This window comes from Balaenoptera ricei, chromosome 17, assembly GCF_028023285.1.
Source record: "Balaenoptera ricei isolate mBalRic1 chromosome 17, mBalRic1.hap2, whole genome shotgun sequence".
Classification (NCBI taxonomy): domain Eukaryota; kingdom Metazoa; phylum Chordata; class Mammalia; order Artiodactyla; family Balaenopteridae; genus Balaenoptera; species Balaenoptera ricei.
In genome coordinates, this window is record NC_082655.1 from 69,710,530 (window position 1) to 69,736,384 (window position 25,855).

General features: G+C 38.4%; 1 protein-coding gene across 1 annotated transcript in view; it reads left to right on the top strand.

Annotated features, from left to right (window-relative positions):
- Positions 1-21,763, top strand: part of CPA6 (carboxypeptidase A6) — a 268,189-nt gene extending 246,426 nt beyond the window's left edge. Inside the window, exons 9-11 of the mRNA XM_059901699.1 lie at positions 13,885-14,087; positions 18,042-18,126; positions 21,362-21,763. Coding sequence (XP_059757682.1) covers positions 13,885-14,087; positions 18,042-18,126; positions 21,362-21,549 — 476 coding nt within the window. The 3' untranslated portion in view covers positions 21,550-21,763. The remainder of the gene's footprint in view (positions 1-13,884; positions 14,088-18,041; positions 18,127-21,361) is intronic.
- The last annotated feature ends 4,092 nt before the right edge of the window (positions 21,764-25,855 follow it).

Below are 25,855 nucleotides of genomic sequence, written 5' to 3' on the forward strand. Positions count from 1 at the left end.
TGCTTTGACAAAGTGGATCATGATTTTTCTTTTTTTTTTTAATAAATTTATTTATTTTATTTATTTTTGGCTGCGTTGGGTTTCCTTTGCTGCGTGCAGGCTCTCTCTAGTTGCGGCGAGCGGGGGCTACTCTTCCTTGCGGTGCACAGGCTTCTCATTGCAGTGGCTTCTCTTGTTGCAGAGCACAGGCTCTAGGTGCACAGTCTTTGGTAGTTGTGGCTTGCGGGCTCTAGAGCGTAGGCTCAGTAGTTGTGGCGCACTGGCTTAGTTGCTCGGTGGCATGTGGGATCTTCCCGGACCAGGGCTCGAACCCATGTCCCCTGCATTGGCAGGCGTATTCATAACCACTGTGCCTCCAGGGAAGCCCAAGATTTATTTTTCAATGCATGTAGTTTCACTTGGCCTCCAGAATAGAAAACTCTCTTCCAAACTCATTGGTTTCTTGGTCATTTTTTTCAGTCTATTTTTCTTCGGGGGGTGTGGAGTGGGGTCCTCTTCTTCTCCCTGAACTTTGACCACTGGAATGCCCAGGGGTCAGTCTTGGACCTTTTCTCTTCTCCATCTACATTCATTCCTTAAGAGAGCTCATCCTCTACCATACGCTTCTGACTCCTAAATGTCTATTTTTAGCCCAAAACATTCTTCTAAACTCCTGTATATAACATCTACTTGCCATCTCCGCTGGTATATCTAATAGATACCTCAAACTCAAAATATCCAAAACTGAACACCTGATCTTTACTCTGCCAGACCTGTTCTTCCTACAGCCATTTCTCAATTCCGCTGATGGCAGCTCCAACCTTCCCATCGCTCCGGCCTAAAACCATGGGAATGTCTTTAACTCCTCTCTTTCTTGTATGCCTTTTCTAATCCATTAGGAAATCCTTTTGTTTTTACCTTTAGAATAGCTCCAGATTCCAGCCATCCTGACCACCTCTATTACTACCTCCCTGTTCCCAGCTACTGTCACCTCTCACCCCAATAACTAGTCTCACAGTTTCTACCCTCGCACACAACCTCCCCATAACACACTGTCTGTCCATCTCCTCAGCCAGAATGAACCTCTGAAATATGTCAGATGATGTCAACTCTCAGCTCCAAATGCTGCAGTAGCTCCCCACTTTACTCACCCATACAGGACATAAAATAGCCGATAAAACTTCACACGATCTGGGCCCCCATTGACTATCTGACCTCATCAATTTCTACCCTCCCCCTCAACACTTGGCTCCATCCACACTGGCCAGGCACACCCCAGGCCAGCCATGCAGCCTCTGCCTTTGCTGCTCCCTCTGCCCAAAACACTCTTCCCCAGATGCTTCGGCTGACTCCCTGTGTTCTTCAAGTCTGCTCAAAAGTCAGCCTCTGAGAATAACCCTCACCACTATCTCTATAAGTGCAACTCACCTCCCCAGAATTCCTGATCTTTACTATATCCTCTGCCTTTTTCTCTTTTCCGCAGCACTTTTCTACTGCACAGTGCAATTACCTATTCAGGGACGGAGATGTGTTGCTTGTCATCTCCCCACCAACATCACCACCACCATTAGAATGTAAGCTCTACAAGGCAGAAAACTTTGTTTTCTTCATTGACCTATCCCAGTTTGTGGGCATGGTAAATACTTGTTGAATGAATGAAAGTATCAACACATAAGTAGTAGTTGAAGAAGCCATATTCATTGAAGAGAGAGATCACTGAAGAAAATGGACTAAGGGCAGAACAACTGGGTACTTCTTCTTTTAAGGGACTGACAGAGGTAGAGAAACCCATAAAGAGGACTAATAAGGAAAGAAAAAAGTTGTTGGAACTAAAACATAAGGGGTCAGTGTGTCAGAAGCCAAGGGAGGAGACTATTTCAAGCTCTGTGAGAAAACAGGTAAGATCGGACACCTGGTCCTCCTGGAACCTTGGAAACCGTGGCCCTTTTTCCTGCTTTGCTGGCCAATCTACAGCTTTTCTGGCTCTGTGCATTCTCCATACACCTCTGCTCTCCTTGCACGTTCCTCAAAACCTTCCTGTTATAAACAGTCCTCTCCAGCTGCAAGTATCTCTCGCTTCTTTCTCTGAAAGAAACCTCACCAGCACACAGTTACAGTTTTTATACAGCCTAAGAGGAAATTTAATGGCCCTTTACTGCTATGACTTGTTAAAATCTTACTCATAAAGCTATCACTGTGTACTCTGTTAGGGGCAAGGGAGGATTTGTACCCATGTGCATAAACAATTTGGGGCTCATCACCATATATAAAAATGTTTTAAGTACACCATTTCCTTTCTGAAACTGTTAAACATTTATTAAAGTATAACTTAGGAAAAGCTCAGAGTTTCAGATTTGAAATTATTCAAGAAATGCTTAGGTAATAGAATGTTCTCATGGACCAACAGGCTTTTTGAAGATATTTTGTTGCTGTTATTGTTGCCCTTGTAAGTCCTCAGCCTTCCATGGACATGAACTGGAGTTTAGTTGTCTACTCAAAGACCTAAATTCAATGAAATAGTCCAATGTGCAAGCATCTCCCCTGAGCAGGGTCAGCTCCACTTATTCATTCAACAACATTTAAAGCATAGCAAGGGTGTGCATTTTTCTAAGTACTGGGAATAATAAGGCATGACCTCTGTCCTAGAGGAGTTCACCCTCTAAAGGAGAGGCGAGTCTATATAAATAAATAACTGTAGTACAGCATAAGTGCTACCGGATTTACAGCCAGACATAGTCATCTGTAGAATGATTCTGTATTCTAAACCCTGCTGCTCTTCCCATCCTATATTAGATCTGTACCACCTATGTGAGTAAGGGATGTTATAAAAACCTCAGCTCTACCCAGAGAAGATCTAGTGAGGATGATGTGGGCAAGGCAAGTGCCTCAGGTCAAGAGTAGTGTCTCACTGTGGCTATGTAGCCAGGGATACAAGGCACTCACCACCCACATCTCCATCTATAGCCCCAATTGCTCCCCACTCCAAAAAGGAACAATAGCACTGGCTCTGTTTTCAGTACCAAATATTTATCCCTCCTGCTACTCAGTCTTGAAAAAGAAAACCATTAAGTTTTGTTTTTCTTCCCTTATAAAGGATAAAAGACAGCAATCCTTACCCACTGTTAGCTGAAAAACAAGTAGGTCTCTAGCCTCTACAAAATCAGGAGTGGCTTAGAAATAGTTACAATCTACAGAAAAAATGGAAAATGAGAATACTAAAGAATTATATGCCTTCTTTCTTGACAGTTTGAACAAAACAAGTAATTTATCTTTAGCAACTTAGAATGTTAGTTACAAGAGGGTCTGATTTTCTAAGGAAATGTCAACTGAGCTGTCACTCGTTATCCCAAATATGATATTATCTTTAAGAATAAAGTTATCAGAAAACTATTTATATATGTAAATAACATACATATCATATATTATATAAAATTTTCTCAGTGGGTCACATTTTTATTCTGATAGCACATAAGCTTCCAAAATGAAGTTTAAAGAGATAGTTTGGGCAACTAATTCCCAGTTAAATCTGATGGAGTTGGAGGTGGAAGACAAGAAGGGGGAGGATGGGAGGAGCTCTCATGGTATCATGAAATGACTTCTACCATTACACCCTGAGAGGACCATGTGAAAAATAGTTACCAATTCCAGCCACTGTGGAAAACCTATGGAGGTTTCTGAAAAAACTAAAAACAGAACTACCATATGACCCAAAAATTCCACTCCTGGGTATATATCCGAAAAACAAACAAAAACACTTATTTGAAGAGACCTGCACCCAATGTTCATAGCAGCATTATTTACAACTGCCAAGATATGGAAGCAACCTGTGTCCATCAGCAGATGAACAGATGAAGAAGATGTGGTATAAGTATACATCGGAATATTACTCAGCCATAAAAATAATGAAATTCTGCCATTTTCAGCAACATGGATGGACTTAGAGGGCACTGTGATAAGTGAAATAAGTCAGAGAAGTACAAATACTGTATGACTATCACTTATATGTGGAATCTAAAAAGTACAGAAAACTAGTGAATATAACAAAAAAGAAGCAGACTCACAGATATAGAGAACAAACTACTGGTTACCAGTGGAGAAGGGGTGAGGGGCAATAAAGAGGTGGGGGAGTGGGAGGTACAAACTGTTGGGTGTAAGATAGGTTCAGGGATGTACTGTACAATAGGGAATATAGCAATATTTAGTAATAACTGTAAATGGAAAGTAACCTTTAAAAATTGTATAAAAAAATTTAAAAATATTTTTAAATAAAAATTGCTTACAAAAAAAAATAGTTACCAATTCATGATAATAATAGCAACAACAGGGGGGACCTTCAAGATGGCAGAGGAGTAAGATGTGGAGATCACCTTCCTCCTCACAAATACATCAGAAATACATCTACATGAGGAACAACTACAGAACACCTACTGAATGCTGGCAGAAGACCTCAGACTTCCCAAAAGATATATTTTTTTTTTCCTTTTTCTCTTTTTATGAGTGTGTATGTGTATGCGTCATTGTGTGATTTTATCTGTATAGCTTTGCTTTTACCATTTGTCCTAGGGTTCTGTCTGTACATTTTTTTTATTACTTTTAATTGTTTTATTTTTAATAATTTATTTTTTTATTTTAATAACTTTATTTTATTTTATTTTCTCTTTCTATCCTTCTTTTTCTCTCCCTTTTCTTCTGAGCCATGTGGCTGACAGGGTCTTGTTGCTCTGGCCAGTGTCATGCCTGTGCCTCTGAGGTGGGAGAGCTGAGTTCAGGATATTGGTCCACCAGAGACCTCCCAGCTCCATGTAATATCAAACAGCAAAGCTCTCCCAGAGATCTCCATCTCAATGCTAAGACCTAGTTCCACTCAATGACCAGCAAGCTACAGTGCTGGACACCCTATGCCAAACACCTAGCAAGACAGGAACACAGCCCCACCAATCAGCAGAGAGGCTGCCTAAAATCATAATAAGGTCACAGACACCCCCAAAACACACCACCAGATGCAGTCCTGCCCACCAGAAAGACAAGATCCAGCCTCATCCACCAGAACACAGGCACCAGTCCCCTCCACCAGGAAGCCTACACAACCCACTGAACCAATCTTACCCACTGGGGACAGACATCAAAAACAATGGGAACTACGAACCTGCAGCCTGTGAAAAGGAGACCCCAAACAGTAAGTTAAGCAAAATGAGAAGACAGAGAAACACACAGCAGATGAAGGAGCAAGGTAAAAACCCATCAGACCAAACAAATGAAGAGGAAATAGGCAGTCTACCTGAAAAAGAATTCAGAGTAATGATAGTAAAGATGATCCAAAATCTTGGAAATAGAATGGAGAAAATACAAGAAACGTTTAACAAGGACCTAGAAGAACTAAAGAGCAAACAAACAATGATGAACAACACAACAAATGAAATTAAAAATTCTCTAGAAGGAATCAATAGCAGAATAACTGAGGCAGAACAACGGGTAAGTGACCTGGAAGACAAAACGGTGGAATTCACTGCTGCGTAACAGAATCAAGAAAAAAGAATGAAAAGAAATGAAGACAGCCTAAGACACCTCTGGGACAACATTAAACACACCAGCATTCGAATTATAGGGGTCCCAGAAGAAGAAGAGAAAAAGAAAGGGACTGACAAAATTTGAGGAGATTATAGTTGAAAACTTCCCTAATATGGGAAATGAAATAATCAAGTCCAAGAAGCACAGAGAGTCCCACACAGGATAAGTCCAAAGAGAAACACACCAAGACAAATATTAATCAAACTATCAAAAATTAAATACAAAGAAAACAATATTAAAAGCAGAAAGGGAAAAACAACAAATAACATACAAGGGCATCCCCATAAGGTTAACAGCTGATCTTTCAGCAGAAACTCTGCAAGCCAGAATGCAGAGGCAGGACATATTTAAAGTGATGAAAGGGAAAAACCTACAACCAAGATTTCTCTACCCAGCAAGGATCTCATTCAGATTCAATGGAGAAATTAAAACCTTTACAGACCAGCAAAAGCTAAGAGAATTCAGTACCACCAAACCAGCTTTGCAACAAATGCTAAAGGAATTTCTCTAGGCAGGAAACACAAGAGAAGGAAAAGACCTACAACAACAAATCCAAAACAATTAAGAAAATGGTAATAGGAACATACATATCAATAATTACCTTAAATGTAAATGGATTAAGTGCTCCAACCAGAAGACATAGACTGGCTGAATGGATACAAAAACAAGACCCGTATACACGCTGCCTACAAGAGACCCACTTCAGACCCAGGGACACATACAGACTGAAAGTGAGGGGATGGAAAAAGTTATTCCATGCATGGCTTCCCTGGTGGCACAGTGGTTAAGAATCCGCCTGCCAATGCAGGGGACATGGGTTCAAGCCCTGGTCTGGGAAGATCCCATATGCCATTGCACAACTAAGCCCATGTGCCACAGCTACTGAGCCTGTGCTCTAGAGCCCACGAGTCACAACTACTGAGCCTGCATGCCACAACTACTGAAGCCCATGTGCCTAGAGCCCATGCTCCGCAACAAGAGAAGCCACTGCAATGAGAAGCCCATGCACCACAACGAAGAGTAGCCCCCGCTCACTGCAACTAGAGAAAGCCCGCACTCAGCAACAAAGACCCAATGCAGCCATTAATTAATTAATTAATTAAAATTTTTAAAAAAAGATATTCCATGCAAATGGAAAACAAAAGAAAGCTGGAGTAGACATTCTCATATCAGACAAAATAGATCTTAAAATAAAGACTATTACAAGAGACAAAGAAGGACACTACATAATGATCAAGGGATCAATCCAAGATGAAGATATAACAATTGTAAATATTTATGCACCCAACATAGGAGCACCTCAGTACATAAGGCAAATGCTACAGCCATAAAAGGGGAAATCGACAGTAACAAAATCATAGTAGAGGACTTTAACACCCCACTTTCACCAATGGACAGATCATCCAAAATGAAAATAAATAAGGAAACACAAGCTATAAATGATACATTAAACAAGATGGACTTAATTGATATTTATAGGACATTCCATCCAAAAACAACAGAATACACTTTCTTCTCTTGGGTCACAAATATCTTGGGTCACAAATCAACCCTTGGTAAATTTAAGAAAACTGAAATCATATCAAGTATCTTTTCTGACCACAACACTATCAGACTAGATATCAATTACAGGAAAAAAAAGTCTGTAAAAAATACAAACCCATGGAGGCTAAACAATACACTACTAAATAACCAAGAGATCACTGAAGAAATCAAAGAGGAAATCAAAAAATGCCTAGAAACAAATGACAATGAAAACACGATGACTCAAAACCTATGGGATGCAGCAAAAGCAGTTCTAAGAGGGACGTTTATAGCAATACAATCCTACCTCAAGAAACAAGAAACATTTCAAATAAACAACCTAACCTTACACCTAAAGCAATTAGAGAAAGAAGAACAAAAAATCCCCAAAGTTAGCAAAAGGAAAGAAATCATAAAGATCAGATCAGAAATAAATGAAAAAGAAATGAAGAAAAAGACGGCAAAGATCAATAAAACTAAAAGCTAGTTCTTTGAGAAGATAAACAAAATTGATAAACCATTAGCCAGGCTCATCAGGAAAAAAAAAAAAGGGAGAAGATTCAAATCAATAGAATTAGAAATGAAAAAGGAGAAGTAACAACTGACACTGCAGAAATACAAAGGATCATGAGAGATTACTACAAGCAACTATATGCCAATAAAATAGACAACTGGAAGAAATGGACAAATTCTTAGAAATGCACAACCCTCCGAGACTGAACCAGGAAGAAAGAGAATATATAAATAGACCAATCACAAGCACTGAAATTGAGACTGTGATTAAAAATCTTCCAACAAACAAAAGCCCAGGACCAGATGGCTTCACACGCGAATTCTATGAAACATTTGCAGAGAGCTAACACCTACCCTTCTCAAGCTCTTCCAAAATATAGCAGAGGAAGGAACACTCCCAAACTCATTTTATGAGGCCACCATCACCCTGATACCAAAACCAGACAAAGATGTCACAAAAAGGAAAACTACAGGCCAATATCACTGATGAAAATAGATGCAAAAATCCTCAACAAAATACTAGCAAACAGAATCCAACAGCACATTAAAAGGATCATACACCATGATCAAGTGGGGTTTATCCCAGGAATGCAAGGATTCTTCAACATACGCAAATCAATCAATGTGATAAACCATATTAACAAACTGAAGGAGAAAAACCATATGATCATCTCAATAGATGCCGAAAAAGCTTTTGGCAAAATTCAACACCCATTTACGATAAAAACCCTCCAGAAAGTAGGCATAGAGGGAACTTACCTCAACATAATAAAGGCCATATATGAGAAACCCACAGCCAACATCATTCTCAATGGTGAAAAACTGAAACCATTTCCACTAAGATCAGGAACAAGACAAGGTTGTCCATTCGCACCTGTATTATTCAACATAGTTTTGGAAGTTTTAGCCACAGCAATCAGAGAAGAAAAAGAAATAAAAGGAATACAAATCGGAAAAGAAGTAAAGCTGTAACTGTTTGCAGATGACATGATACTATACATAGAGAATCCTAAAGAAGCTACCAGAAAACTACTAGAGCTAATCAATGAATTTGGTAAAGTAGCAGGATACAAAATTAATGCACAGAAATCTCTTGCATTCCTATACAGTAATGATGAAAAATCTGAAAGAGAAATTAAGGAAACACTCCCATTTACCACTGCAACAAAAAGAATAAAATACCTAGGAATAAACCTACCTAAGGAGACAAAAGACCTGTATGCAGAAAACTATAAGACACTGGTGAAAAAAATTAAAGATGATACAAACAAATGGAGAGATATACCATGTTCTTAGATTGGAAGAATCAACACTGTGAAAATGACTATACCACCCAAAGCAATCTACAGATTCAATGCAATCCCTATCAAACTACCAATGGCATCTTTCACAGAACTAGAACAAAAACTTTCACAATTTGTATGGAAACACAAAAGACCCCGAATAGCCAAAGCAATCTTGAGAAAGAAAAATGGAGCTGGAGGAATCAGGCTTCCAGATTTCAGACTATACAACAAAGCTACAGTAATCAAGACAGTTTGGTACTGGCACAAAAACAGAAATATAGATCAATGGAACAGGACAGAAAGCCCAGAGATAAAACCACATACATGTGGTCACCTTATTTTTGATAAAAGAGGCAAGAATATACAATGGAGAAAAGACAGCCTCTTCAATAAGGGGTGCTGGGAAAACTGGACAGCTACATGTAAAAGAATGAAATTAGAACACTCCCTAACACCATACACAAAAATAAACTCAAAATGGATTAAAGGCCTAAATGTAAGGCCAGATATTAAAAAACTCTTAGCAGAAAACATAGGCAGAACACTCTTTGACATAAATCACAGCAAGTTCCTTTTTGACACACCTCCTAGAGAAATGGAAATAAAAACAAAAATAAACACATGGAACCTAGTGAAACTTAAAAGCTTTTGCACAGCAAAGGAAACCATAAACAAGATGAAAAGACAACTCTCAGAATGGGAGAAAATATTTGCAAATGAAACAACTGACAAAGGATTAATCTCCAAAATATACAAGCAGCCCATGCAGCTCAGTATCAAAAAAACAAACAACCCAATCCAAAAATGGACAGAAAACCTAAATAGACATTTCTCCAAAGAAGATATACAGATTGCCAACAAACACATGAAAGGATGCTCAACATCACTAATCATTAGAGAAATGCAAATCAAAACTACAATGAGGTATCACCTCACACCAGTCAGAATGGCCATCATCAAAAAATCTACAAACAATTAATGCTGGAGAGGGTGTGGAGAAAAGGGAACCCTCTTGCACTGTTGGTGGGAATGTAAATTGATACAGCCACTATGGAGAACAGTATGGAGGGGCCTTAAAAAACTAAAAATAGAACTACCATATGACCCAGCAATCCCACTACTGGGCACATACCCTGAGAAAACCATAATTCAAAAAGAGTCATGTACCACAATGTTCATTGCAGCTCTATTTACAATAGCCAGGACATGGAAGCAACCTAAGTGTCCATCGACAGATGAATGGATAAAGAAGATGTGGCACATATATACAATGGAATATTACTCAGCCATAAAAAGTAACGAAATTGAGTTATTTGTAGTGAGGTGGATGGACCTGCAGTCTGTCATACAGAGTGAAGTAAGTCAGAAAGAGAAAAACAAATACTGTATGCTAACACACATATATGGAATCTAAAAAAAAAATAATGGTTCTGAAGAACCTAGGGGCAGGACAGGAATAAAGACGCAGATGTAGAGAATGGACTTGAGGACACGGGGAGTGGGAAAGGTAAGCTGGGATGAAGTGAGAGAGTGGCATGGACATATATACACTACCAAATGTAAAATAGATAGCTAGTGGGAAGCAGCCACATAGCACAGAGAGATCAGCTCGGTGCTTTGTGACCACCTAGAGGGGTGGGATAGGGAGGGTGTGAGGGAGATGCAAGAGGGAGGAGATATGGGGATATATGTATATGTATAGCTGATTCACTTTGTTATACAGCAGAAACTAACACACCATAGTAAAGCAATTATACTCCAATAAAGATGTTTAAAATAATAATAATAATAATAGCAACAACAATAAAGAAGACATACTAAAGAAAAAATGATAAAATATTAATGAAGAATATAAAACGCCATCTGAGCAAATGGAATGGTGTAACATGTCCTTGGATTGGGTGACTCAGTATAATAATATCCTCCCCAAATCAGTATTAAGTTTAATGCAATTCCAATTAGAATCTCAACAGGGTTTTTCATTTGTTTTCTGTTTTGGAGAATTGATAAAATGATCATAAAATTTATATGGAAAAGTAAATAGACCCTAAAAACCAATAAAACTGAAAAAAGAATACTAGTAAGGGGAACTTGTCTGATATCGAGCATACCTTAATGCTGCTATAGATTGATAGGGTGACAGTATGGAGATAGACAAATAGACCAGCAGAACAGAGAATCCAGGAATAGATCTACAAATGCAGTTGACTCTAATATATGACCAATATTTTAAATCAGTGGGAAAATGATAGAATATTTAATAAATGATGCTGATAGAATTGGCTATCACTGTAGAAAAACTGAAGGTATAACTACATTACATATGTACAAAAATAAATCCAGAAGGATTAAAGACTTAGATGGAAAAAAATAAAATTATAACATTCTTAGAAGAAAACCTATAAATAACCTATAATCCTTTAGAATAGGGAAAACTTTCTTCACCAAGAGAGGAAACCCAAAGGCATTGAAAAAGACATAGTAATTATATAAAATTTAAAATGTCTAAAATGATAAAAGTTATAATAAACAATTGAATAGAAAAATTATAAATATGAGAAATGCAATGCAGATGACAAACATCTATACAAAGCTCTTTTATACATGGGTAAGAAAAAAGATAAACAGCCCAAGAGAGAATAACATGAGCTAAGGACATGATTAAGCAATTCAGAGAGGAGTCCAATCCAAAGTTAACCTACGAATCAATGCTCAAACATACTTGTAGTAGGAAGGCAAATTAAATTTTGCCATCAAACTGGCAAAAATCAAAAGGTGATACACTTTCAGGGTATTGTTGGTAGGTATTGAGGAGAAATGGTACTCTTCTACATTGCTTGTGGGAGTGTAAACAGTAACAAACTTATTAAACAATCTGGCAAAACTTACGAGAATTAAAAATAAAACCCTTTTAAAACTTTTAAATTTTGTATGATGTGAAATTTAAAACCTCTAAGTGAAAAAAAAATTGAAAATGAAAAAATAACCAATAAAAATATGCCACAATAACTATGACATCTTTATTTCACTCTCACATTTCAATAAGAGTTCAGCTAGGTATAAAAGTCTAGACTCATTTCCTTTTTTCAAAAGTACTTTGAAAATGTTACTCTAGTATTGCTATTTAAAACGTCAGATGTGAATCTAATTCTCATTCCTTTATAGATGGCCTGCTTCTTTCTCTCTGGAATTGGTTCCTGTTCCTAAATTTCACTTTACTGTGTCAAAGTGTTGCTATTTTCTCTTTTATCTCTCGTGTTGGTACCCATTCAATCTTTCTTTAAGCGTGACGCAATTTCAGTTAGCAGTTCTTCAAATATTTAACTTAATTTTTTTCTCTTTTAGAACCCCTATTAATCAGATGTTGACAATTATTCTATTTTTCATACCCTTTAATTTCTTTTTCTCATTTTTCCAATTCTTTGTCCCTTCTTAATGCCTTCTGGGAACATTTCAAAACCCACTCCATCTCATCAATTCACTCATCAACTGTATTCACTCAACCCATGAATTAAGTTTTTTATTTCCATTATATCTCATTGGTTCTTTTTTATAACTTCTTGTCCCTGTTTAATGTTTCCAGTGCCCTCCTATATGTCCTTGAGAATATTTATTAAGATTATTGTGAGTTCTTGTTTCTCTGGCTCATTACTTCTGCTCCCTCTGGAATTAGTTGCTCTATTTGTGATCTCTCCTTTCCAGTGCTTTACATCAGTGTTCCTCAAATGTCTCTTTATTTTTCCTATTCCTTCAGGAGTATCAGCTACAGTTTTTATATTAAGTTCTGAGTTCTATCCATATCCCACTTGCTTTTGAGGCATCTCCAGAATTAGACTCAAAGGAGGAAAACCACAATTGCCGTAAGTTCCCCATCTAGACTCTCCTATGGCATCAATAAGATTTAACATCCTCAAGAATTAGCCTGATCTTAGTTGTCTTTTCATTTTCAGAAGTATTAGACTATGTCACAGACTCACCAAACATTTTCCATTTGTTTATGGAAAGAGTTACAGTGTTCCAGGGGCATGGGAAAGATTGTAAGGACTCAAAATGGCAAATCACTATGAAAAATGTCATTATTTACAAAATTTCTTGGAACTTAATACTGTGTGATTGTTATAGTGAATCTTATTTTCCTTCCTCCCCTTCATAGACCTGTATACATTTTTAATTTGAAAATTATTTAGTTTTGAGGACTTCTTAACTGAACTGACCCCTAAGATAAACTGGAGAGGCCTCAGGTTTCACAAAGCCAGTTTGCATATAGCTGATCTAAAAATATAATAGAAATTGGTATGGCATGTTCGGTGGAATTATTTCTGTCTTGCCTCCCTGTTCTTGATATATCAATATTTGTATCTTACCAGACACCTGTACAGAGGTCTAGCCTTTCCTTTGGATCTGACATTCATTTATTCAACAAATATTTGTTGAACACTTGCCATACTTGTTCTAGTTGTCAGGTGCCCAGCAGGAAAGACACAGTCCCTGACTTCACAGAGCATTAGAGTCTAACAAAGAATCCAGATTGAATGTAGGCTCTGTTAGAGCAAGGATTTCTTCCTGTGTTGTCTTCCAGTGTATCCCAGGCACCCAGATCAGTGTAAATACTGGTTGCATGTTAAATGAGTAAATTTTGACACTAATTACAAGTGTGTTGAGTGTTATGGTGGGAAAGTGCAAGTGTCATGGAGTGTATAAACAGGAGGCCTTTCCTGCTTTGGGGGGATCATGTAGAATTAGTTCTCCAACTGATAGAGCCCTCCCTTTAGAGTGGTTTATGCAAGCTTAAACAAGCAGCACCTAGTTCCTATTCAGGCTGCCCTCCCATTATGCATGGAGGCCTGAACTATCTTGGATTTTTCAGTATTGATTTCTTTAAATGAGAAGTTAGATGAACTGCTTAATAATACCATATGTTTACAGAAATAAAAGAAAAATCAGTTTAACAACACCAATTTGTGTTTCTTGCTTCTTGCCTGCCCACCCCTTCACCCCATTTTCTAATTTGCAGATGAAGGAGCTTCCATGCACCCTTGTGATGATACGTACTGTGGACCTTTCCCAGAATCTGAGCCGGAAGTGAAAGCTGTAGCTAACTTCCTCCGAAAACACAAGAAGCACATCAGGGCTTACCTCTCTTTTCATGCATATGCTCAGATGTTGCTGTATCCCTATTCTTACAAATATGCAACAATCCCCAATTTTAGCTGTGTGGTAAGTACTTAAAGCTGGATGTGTGTGTCAGGCTTCATCCTGTTCTAATGCTAAGACGGTTCTATGTAGTAATGATAATAGCAAACACATTGTGTTTGTTCTAATAAGCATTTCATATATATATAATCTCATTTATTTTTCATAATCATATGCAGTAACAATTATTATCCCCATTTTACAGACGAGGAAACTGAAACTTAAAGATGTTAAGTCATTATACTAAGAACACAGAGCTACTAAGTGTCATAGCCAGGATTCACCCCAAATCTAGCTCTAGCATTGTTGCTTTTAACCACTGTGCATGCTGTTTCTCAAATGCAATCATTTCAAACATATTTACATTCTTACCACAGGTTATTTGGAAAATGTCAGGATGGAGTTGATTAGTATTACAGCTTCGGTCACATATACAGGGCTGTAATTAACTTTATTGAGTAAATAACTGTTTGTAAATTATGGTCTGACTCATTAATTAAAAGCAAGTTTTAATTTAGAAACGCTATTTGCTTAATGCTACTAAGTCTCCGGGCATGCATCTGACAAATTAGCGCTAAGAATGAGCAGCCTTTCAGGCATGAGATTACCTGAAAGTGAAAGAGCAGAGTTCCTTCCTCACCTCATCTCAGAAACCCAACGAGCTATCCACTATAGGGACTAATTCCTCAGTAAAGTGAGTCTGGTTCAGAGCCTGTATCATCTGAAGGCCTATAAAGTTCAAGACCAGGCCAAACTAATACATAGTGTTAGAAGCAAGGAAGAGGGAGGGAGGAGTGATTGGGAAGGGGCACAGGCGGGCTTTGGGGTTGCTGTTGATTTTCTACTCCTTGGCTGGATGCTGGTTCTGGATGACTGCATACAACTTGTGATCATTCAATGAACTATAAACTTAAAATCTGTATACTCTTCTGTATGTATTTTATGCTTGAATTTAAAAGCTTTTATTAAAAAGAAGCATCCTCTCTGTCCCTATACCTCAGACTCCAAATCCTGCACCAGTTGCTTGGGGTTGCAGGAATTCCTGATCTAGATGGCCAGGACCCGGGAAGAATGAGGAACCTGAGGAGGTCAGAAGGTGGCCTGGGGGAAGGCTTGCATTCTGTCCAAAAGAGGAACTTTGTTCTTAGCATTTCATGCAAGAATTCTGAGCAAATTCTCTCTCTTGAGAAATATTGTAAAGGTGGGAGTGATATTTGATAGTGCTATTCTTCAGCTCCTCGGTGGGTCAAATAGGCTTCTCATTCTTGGTGTTATTGACCTGGCAACCTAATCACCTTGTACCGCAATGTTTCTATATGCAGATGTTCAGCCTTTTCTAAATTGGACACAGCGTCTGTTTGTATTCTCACAACAGATTATATAGAATATGCAATATATTGAAACTACCACATGAGAATATTCTCCATATTTTGAATTTATCTTCCCATCAGGAGTTATTTTCCTTGTGTCTTGGATTGCAGGATGTGGTATAAAGAGTGGGTCAGTGGTTCACAACCAATGATGAATTTCCCTCCCAAGGGACATTGACAATGTTGGAGACATTTTTTGATGGCCACAACGGCGGTGGGGGGGGGGAAGTTATTGGCATCTAGTGGGTAGAGGCCAAGGGTGCTGTGAAACATCCTACATTGCACAGGACAGCCTTCCACAGCAAAGAATGATTTAGTCCAAACTGTCAGTGGTGACCCCATTGAGAAATCCTGTTAGCGGGTTGCAGATAAGCTAAGTCGCTAAAACGAAGATTACAATTCTCAGAAAATAGATAAGTCTCTGAATGTTAACCAGAAACCATTAAGTTCTGTTCAACTTGTTCAAAAACATTCCATCAATATGTAGGAGTCTGTGTTTCTGCTAAGATATTTCGGTCACTAAGTTGCTTTAAATATGAAAATATTTAAATAAAAAATATACTCCTTACTTAGCTGAGGTCCAATAAGGGAGAACTGGGTCCTTCTGGACAAATGGAAAAAAGAAGGAATGGACAAAAGGAAGAATCACTTAAACTCTTTTAAATAGGTGCCATCCTGGAAAATAATTCTTAGAAAATTTTATGAAGCTTCTACTCTTTGTGGAAAGATCATGTCTAAACCTCTTATCAACATGCACCTGCACCTCAGTGGCAGAAGTCCAGTGAGCCCAAAAGGCTAAAACTATGCATATGTTTTGCAAAAATAGGCAGAGTGGTTATCTTTTTTTTCCTCAGTAGATTATTTTTCTTGCGTTTAGTCATCTGAAATAATGAGGAACAAAGGTCTCCTCACCAGCAGAATGCAATAATCGTGCAAATGTAGAAATTTCTGCCCTTGCCATGGGAATATTGCTGAGGCCATTGGAGAAGATGTTAAAAATCTTAGCACATTCTCCATTAAGATACCTCATTATGGTGTTTACATTCCTTTTCTGTCGGATCCTGCAAGGAGAATGTCGTCATCAGTGAGATCAATTCATAAATGTCTGCCAGGTTCTGGAGCCTGGTTCCTGAATAGCCACCCAGTGTGGCATTTGCTGCAAATGCAGCTTTCTGCATCCCTGAGGTGAGTGAGGACAGCCCGCTGAAGCCAGGTCCAGCACACAGCACCACGTTGCCCGGAGTGCTTCAACTGATGGATTAAATTATTCACAGGCAACTGGAAATGGGAGAGTTGTATACTGGTTTCAACACACTTCTTTTCCTCTCACTGGTCATACAATACTTCTCTAACTCCTTGCTGAAACTAGTGCTTTTATACCATTTGAAAATGTTTTCAAGGGTAGTCCGTACCATTCTAGCTCATCTTAGAATATTCGCCTTTTAGTATTTTGAAGGTGTTTATTTTTCCTGCTTTTTGGCATTGGTAGGAAGTTCCACCTCAGAATTTCTAAGTCTTAGCCGCACCCGGCTGAGCTCTGCCAGAAGCCTGTGTAACCTTAGAAGTCACGAAGCATTCTGAAAGTGTTTCCATTCCCACAAGGGATAAACACACAGAGCAACAGGAGTCATTCTTACTGAATTAAAGCGTTTCTGAATTGATCCAAATGGGTTTTAAATACCTTGAACCTAGCCACTTAAAGATGTATGTACTTAAAGATCAATAAGATTAACTTGATACTGTTGCAGATCTATGCTTATTCAACATTCATGCAAGAAATAGTGATTAAGTATCTGTTATATACAGGCACATTGCTAAATACTATATTTGTAGCTATGAGCAAGACTGACTTGGGCCCTGCCCTGTCAAGCATTTTGTAATTGATAGAAATGGGTGTCTCTGAACTAAAGTGAAGAGGACAGAACACTAAATCAGCCTCAGAAGATGTATTTATCCCAACATAGCCACTCCTTGCTGTGTAACCCCAGCCTGACCACTGAACCTCTCTGGGCCTTCCTTTTCTCGTCTGTATATGGAAATATTACTGATCACTGGCTCATTGTGAGAATTAATCAAGGGAAATAATGTGTTCTAAAACATATTGCAAAATGCAGCATGTGGGGCTTCCCTGGTGGCGCAGTGGTTGAGAATCTGCCTGCCAATGCAGGGGACACGGGTTCGAGCCCTGGTCTGGGAGGATCCCACATGCCGCGGAGCAACTAGGCCCGTGAGCCACAACTACTGAGCCTGCGCGACTGGAGCCTGTGCTCCGCAATAAGAGAGGCCGCGATAGCGAGAGGCCCGCGCACCGCGATAAAGAGTGGCACCCGCTTGCTGCAACTAGAGAAAGCCCTCGCACAGAAACGAAGACCCAACACAGCCAAAAATAAATAAATAAATAAATATTTAAAATAATACAGACATACATTTAAAAAAAAAATGCAGTATGTGACAAAGAGTAGCAATATTATTATTAAATATAGCTATTCACCAATGTGCCTAGTGTTCTCCAAATTGATGACTGATAATGCTCAGACAACGTGTCAGTGTTTCTAAAGGTTTCAATGCAATGATATAAGTGATAAAATTTCTCCATTGAACCTCACAGGAATCTGCAGCTTATAAAGCTGTGAATGCACTTCAGTCGGTATACGGCGTACAGTACAGATACGGGCCTGCTTCCAGCACACTGTGTAAGTTTCCTGTGGATGGTGTGTTGGAATCATCTCTTGAACCAACATCCTGTGTAACGACCTCCCTCAAAAAACCCCAGAAAATGTGTTCCCCCATAAAGTGAAAATTTTGACTACCAAATTAGCCAAGGAAGATGGAGGGAGTTTATGTCTGATTAGTTTTACCCTGCTTGACAGAAATCACTGTACCAATTGAAAAAATCCTAAGCAGAGAATATTCTAAGCATGTAGTAAAGACTGCAAGGTTGAATTGAGATCTTATGACAGTACAAAGTACCAAAATGGGCTCCTTAAGCAGTTGTAACTACAGCAAAAGTAGAAATGGGCCTTGAGAAGATAATGATGTAATGTTTGAGCCCTTGAAAGAGCTTCCCTTTTATCCCTTCCCTCTACCATTCTTGTTATGAAATTCTGTTTCTTACATAACACCTTCAACTGAATTTCCCCTTGAAAGGTAATTAAAATATTTCTTATTTCATATGAAATAAAGAGCAACCAGGTATATGGAAAGAACTTGGACAAAGAACGAGGAGAAATGGATTCTAGTCTTCATTCTGCCACTAGTTAGATGTAATCCTGACAAAGATATTAGTCCTGGGCTTCAGTTTCCATAACTGTTAAATGAGGAATTGGACTAGATCATTTCTCATGGCCTTTCAAACTCTAAAATTCACTGACTATATGACTTGAAAAATCTAGTGAAAAATCATATATTTCTGAATGTCTAGCAGTGTTCCAGGAGCTTGCCGTGATCGTATAGTGGTTAGTACTCTGTGAATGTCTATGCATGCATATGAAGGTATATACACACATTACATATATATATGTATACATAGTGACATCTGATTATACTTTTTAGTGAGGTAGCAAATTTCTCCTTGATTTCTTTAATTTACCCATCATTATATTCCTAACCACTCACTTTCTTCAGCCTTCAGCAGAAATGCTTGGTTTGTTAATTAACACTCTTTATCATATAAGTTTATCCTAGTAATGGTAATGTCTTAAGTATCAGAGGTTTTTTCTTAAGTTCATGATCATTGGTCTAATGCTGACCTTTTTACAACTGTTTTTTAATAGAGCCACCTTGAAAGGGGAAATGTAGTATTTTTAAAAATCACATTACCAGTTAATGCCAACAATATATATTAAAAACCTAACAACATTAATTTTTTAAAATCTTACTCTCAGTTCACCTTTTCAGCTTGGTATCAAGGCACAGTCATAGTATTATATTTACCAAGAACAACCTGTTACCATAGAAGTGAGGCTGTCATATCACTATGATGTAAGTGTTGGCAAATATTGTCTCTGACTTTGGCTACTATGACTACTATTTGCAGGTCCAGTGAATCTAACTCAGAGGGACAGTGAAGCCACAGCCTGCCTTCTGTCCCCAACTGAAGCAAGGGGGGCCTGGGAAACAGCAGAGTCATTTAATTGTCATCGTCACATAATTCTATCTCTAACTTGTCCTGGCAAAAATAGCATTAAAAAGTGGTATCATTTGAGTGGGAAATTTTTTAAATAATAAAATGGTATTATGTCAGGCTGGACCATATAAATTTCAGGGAGAAAAGTATAGAAAGAGTCTTCTATGAAAATTCATTCATTTATTAATTAATTATTAAAAGCATGTTAGGCTAAAAAAACTGCATACTAGGCACTTTGGGGTGTAAAGATGCACAACAATAATATCTAATATATCCTGAGCACATTATTCAACTTTTGCAACAACCCTATGCAGTAAGTATTATGATCCCTTTTTCAAAGGGGAGACTGAGGCACAGAGAGTCACGGCAGGTGCTGGGATCAGATATAGCCCAAGTCCTAAAGCACCTGCACTTTCAACTCTGTGCTGAAAAGCTGGAGCATGTAAGGTCATAGGAGCCAGAAAGCGAGAGTTACCAGAATGGATTGTCAGCTAGGTTAAATGCTGCTGAGAGGTTGAACGTGGGATCCGAGGGGAAAGAAAAACAAAAAAGGAGATCAGGTCTGCTGTCATTGGTGACCTTCAAGAACAAAGGTTTCACAGCCTGGCAGAGGCAAGAACCAGACTGAAAGTGGTTGAGGATATAGAAGCAACATACATAGATTCTCTTTTGAGTTCTAAACCGAAAGGAAGAAGAAAAAGAAGATGGTATATAATAGGATCACGAGAAGGAAGTGCTACAGGAAAGCAGTGCTTGGACATTTTGGTGTCCAAAATGCAAGATGCAAGGTGGGGTTGGGGGGAGGTTTACTAAGGAAACAGGGTCCTAGAGAAGACAGCAACAAATGGGATCAAACCACACCAAGTGTAAAAGACGAGCAGCATTTCTTCCTGAGCTAGAAGGAGACAAGTCAGGATTGCGATGTAAGCAGAGGAGGTGATGGGCTAACTACCCATGATGAGTATGGAGACAGTGGTAAAGTGAGGGGCAGGACCAGAAGAGAATGAGAAAGGTTCCATAAGTGAAGGTCTAGAAAAAGGAGCCCAGGGCACCACTGGTAATGGAGAAGCACCACAGAGATTAGCATGAATTTCCAACACACACTTTCTCCACCTACCTTGTGAGGGAGAAAACAGAGAAACTGGACTAGGGATTGAGAATTAGCAAAACAAAAGCTGAAAAGGACTAGAAAAAGGGTCTGGTGAGAAATTCAGTGGAGTAATTAACCATGCCCAGCTAGAGAGTTCAATGAAATTGTAAGAAGCCCAGGGGAAGTCTGGAAACTGTAATAAGTAAAGGCAAAGAACAGGTTCATCAGGAGTGAAAAAATAGGGCGAGAAGAAGAAAAGAGGTTTTCTGGGATCAGAATTTCAATATTCTAGACCTTAGAAAAGGAGAAGAACTGAGAAGAAAAAAAGTCCACAGTGTGATTATGTTTATTGGTGAATAAAGTGAAGGTGGAGAGAAATGATATTGGAGTTGCGGCTAAGAAATTGAGGTCATCATACTAGAAAAGCATTACTACTTAGACTAGCTCCTCAGAGAACAAAGTTTCCATAATTGGCAGAGGCAAGAACCAGATTGAAGGTGGCTGGGATGATTTATGATGATAGCAGGTATGATTTATAAGTTCCATGAGCCTGATGCTAAGGAACTCAGCTTAAACTGCTCTCGTTGAAAGGGTATTTAATTGGAAAGATTTAGTACAGCTTAGTAAGCAAGTACTATATATACATTTTGAAAATTATGCAGACTCTTTAGTGAAGCTGACTTTTTTTTTTTTTTTTTTTTTTTAATTTTAGATGTGAGCTCTGGTAGCTCAATGGATTGGGCCTACAAAAATGGAATACCCTACACATTTGCTTTCGAACTACGTGACACTGGGCATTTTGGCTTTTTACTCCCAGAGATGCTCATCAAACCCACCTGTACAGAAACCATGCTTGCTGTGAAGAATATCACAATGCACCTACTAAAGAAGTGTCCCTGAGATGCCCCAAGGGGCAAGTCAACCTCCAGAGAGAGCTGGTTCTGCACAAGAGCTGCTTGGCAATGGGTGCAAATTGTTTTTAAAGAGAAGGGTGATTACTGAGAGGGAACTTATCTGGGGACTTTAAAAGGACCTTCTCATGCAATTCAACTCTCTGTGGCAATAAAAAATGGTGGAGAAAAGAAATTAGAGTATAACCTAGTTTGTGGTAAGAGAAGGCATCCATTTTCTGCCCCTTTAGAGTCTTATTTGATTAAGCGGGGAGGGGAGATTTTCTAGTTCTTTGGTCTCAAGAAATGTACAAATTGAGGATTCCACTTCAATAAATCTCATGTTCTCAATTAAGATCTAGGCTACTGGGGCTTCCTTGGTGGTGCAGTGGTTAAGAATCCATCTGCCAATGCAGGGGACACGGGTTCGGAGCCCTGGTCCAGGAAGATCCCACATGTCGCAGAGCAACTAAGCCCGTGTGCCACAACTACTGAGCCTGCGCTCTAGAGCCGGCGAAGCCACTGCAATGAGAAGCCCACGCACTGCAACAAAGAGCAGCCCTCGCTCGCCGCACCTAGCAGCAACAAAGCCGCGTGCAGCAACAAAGACCCAATGCAGCCAAAAATAAATAAAAAATTTTTTTTAATTTTATAAAAAGATCTAGGCTACTAATGGTGTTTACTCGCTTGGTTTCCATGTAAAATGAAGATTTTTGGAATGGAAAGAACTATATTTCTTAATATAATAAATATACAACTTAATAAGACCTCAGATTATTCACATCATCCCCTGGCATTAGTGAACCAAACACCTATAAAAATGTAGCATGGAAGAGCACTTCTATTTATACTTTGAGAATGCCACTTAAAAAAAAAAAAAGAGGAAGAGCCATACAGTGTTAAGAGCTTTACACTTATTAACAATCTCACCAATTCCTGAAATATTATGAGGTGGATACTATTATCATCCCCATTTTTCAGATGAAGAAACTGAGGTTTAAAAGGGTGATATAGACTCCCATTTCCAGGAATATGACAGGATAAGTATCTGGACTGCTGGAAATAACTAAAGTTTCTGGACAAAATATAACTTTTTAAAATCATCTTTAAAACATCAGACAAAGAAGTAAGGAAATCCCAGGCCAGGCACTGAGTGAAGGCAGGGTCCTAGAAAGGTAAGCGATACTCTGTTATCCCAAGAGCATTTGTCAGATCAGCTAAGTGCAGACTGATTTTCAGAGCATTTTGGAGAATGGGCATGAGAACAAAGCCCAACACTAACTAGTCCAAGGTGGGACGTCTAACAGCAGATTCTCCTTCTACCAGAATTCTAGGATTCCAAAGTGCTAATCCTTCAGTGTAAGGGCAAACTGCAAATAAACCCCCATACTACCTCCAATGGACCACAAGGAAAACTGACCATTTCAGATTTTGGCAAGAGTAGAGAGGGGAGAAATTGCCACTGAGAATTTGGAACCACAAGTCAGCCCTCACCCAGGTTTATGGCACAAATTCAGATTACCTAGATGGTCTGATAAACCTCTAGCCAAGAATTTAATTCTGATTAATCCCAGATTGGTTATACCCTCCAAGTATTTGGTAGAAGCAAATCCTCTCAGAGGATTTATCTGACCAAAACACTTCATGAACACCAGGATAAAGAGATGAGCCTAAAAAGTTCCAGAGAGAAAAAGAAATGATCACAAGGAAATGAGGACCAGAGTAGCGTGAAACTTCTCAACGGCACCACTGAAGCTTGAAGATGATGGAGAAACTTGCCTTTAGAGGTCTGAGGAAAAATTCTGTCCTAAAAATCAATACCCAGCAAAACAATCAATGAAATGTTAGAATAGAATATAGACATTTTCATAAAACTGAGGTCCTAGATATTTACCTTTCTCTGGAAACTCCTGAAGGATATGCTCTACCAAAATGAGGGTGTAAACTAAGAGAAAGCTGTAGAACCCCAGGAAACAGGAAATTCAACACAGGAGAAAGGAATGAAAAAAAATCTCAAGATAAAGAATCTGAAAAAGAATAGATATATAACTAAATCACTTTGCTGTACACTTGAAACTAACACAACACTAAATTAACTATACCTCAGTTTAAAAATAAATAAAATTATAATTTACCTTTCCATTAAAAATACGCAAGATAATGGTGAAGGAAAAAGTCCCACTAACAGCATATGCCAGGTTTAGAGAATAACTAACTTGGAATAGGAGGAAGAAAACTAAAGACTTTAGATGAAGTTCTCCAAAATAAATATGAAACAGAACACTTAAACACGTTCAAGGCAATTTACTTATATCAAAAATTTAAAGATGAGTTAGTAATAAAAGCACAGAAACCAAACAAACCAAAAAAAATAAAAATAAAAAAAGGCAACTGTTAAGTCTGGTGAAAACAATGAGATATACAAGAGAAGAAATATAGCCTACTATGTGACTTACCTATAAATAATATTTATATAGTTAAAATGTCAGCCCTAAATACTGATTTAACCAAAAACTGTGATGTAAATATGAGAAGGATAGAAAGAAGTAAATGTATGTGAGAGGAGGGAGGTATAGAGTTACATCCTCATCTGCCATAATAAGTCAATAAACAACATCTAAAACCAGAAGAAAAAAAAAAAAAGCAGTATCTGTAGGTTATTTCAAAATAAGAAAGTGCTAGAAGACCGAATTTAATGATTAAGAATTACTGGCTAATGAGAGGGACCTGGGAGTAAGGAAGGATGGAGCAGGGGACTGCTGCTTTTAATATAAGCCTAATCATATTATTTGTCTGTTTTTTAAATATGAAAAATATCATGGAGTATATTCCTTTTAAAAAACTCCCAACTACTCACCACCCAATCTTTTTGATGTTTATAAAATGTACATTGTTTCAATTAAAAAATTAAATTTAAAAGATTAAATAAGATTATCTGTGGAATGCATAGGGTAGAACCTAAACTATAGTAGACAACCAGGAAATATTAGTTTTGTCTATGTTTTACAAATCTAATTTATCTTGTAGTCCCAGTTATATATTTCCAAGAATGGATCGCAGGGAGGTTTGAGGCTTAGTCCTGCTAAGGGATACTACACCTGGGAATTTAAACTTCAATTCATCCCATCTGGCAGTAAATGCTCAGAAATGATCTGGGTTTGGGGGTTGTTTTATACTACTTATTTCTACCCACAGAACAGGCGAAGGCCAAAGTGTCCAGAAACAACCAGGAGGGCCAGAGGCTCATGAAGACCCCCAAGAATGGGAAGAGGCTGCTTCTCAAAGGACCTGACAAAGATGCATGCAATCAACTGGAGTCATCTGGCAGCCTTCACGGACCCCTGAGGAAACTTTTCCCTTGACTGGGAATGTGCTGTGTGGCCCCTGCCCTGTTAGCTGTCTGTGTCCAGATCCTTTGCTCCTGTCTATTGATGCCTTTCCAAACATTATCACTCCTGTAACAACCAAACAGGAGTCAACTCTTGAATATTCAGGGAGAAAAAAAGAATTTACAGATAATCCCCGAAATTCATTTTTCATTGTATTTTAAATTTCTACCTATTCTATACCCTCTGCAATAAGATCTGTTAGCAAGTTAGTATCAAGAACTTAAATTTTATTATTTATCCCTGCCCTTCACATAGTGTAGGTGCTAAAAGTAATTTTTTCAAAGTGAAAACAAGGGCAACAGAAAATATAGAATCTGAATGATCCACAAACTAGCTGGGTATATATTTTATTATCCACAAATAGATTCAAGATGAAATTTTGCCTTGATGAACCTCATGTAAATTCTTTTCAGTGCTTATTCTCACATTTCAGTAACACTATCTTTTACAGCTCAAGTTCTATAAGTGGGTATTTTAATATTTATAGGCTATTTTCATTTTTAATCCCTTTAAACTAAGCTACAAAATATACTGTTGGGTGATTTATGTTCAAGGCACTCTGCTAGGTGCTGTGTATGAGGAGGTGCTGGAGACAAAATGTGTTAGATTTATGTCTATACTTGCTTAGGAATGTAGAAGTTAACTTCAAACTAAAAACGGCACCTGCATTTTAAAAAATAGTTTGGCAAGATACATCCCTCATCCCCCACTTTTATTAATAGTAATTTTGTAAATTCTGGTTATGCTGAGTTGTAGCTCTCAGCTTGGCTTTAGTGAGTGTTTTCATTTCCAAGGTCTGCCGAAACAAAGCATCACAAATTGGGTGGCTTAAAATGACAGGAATGTGTTGTCTCACAGTTCTAAGAAGATAGCAGTCCAAAATCAAGGTGTCAGCAGGGCCATGCTCCCTCTGAAACCTGAAGGAGA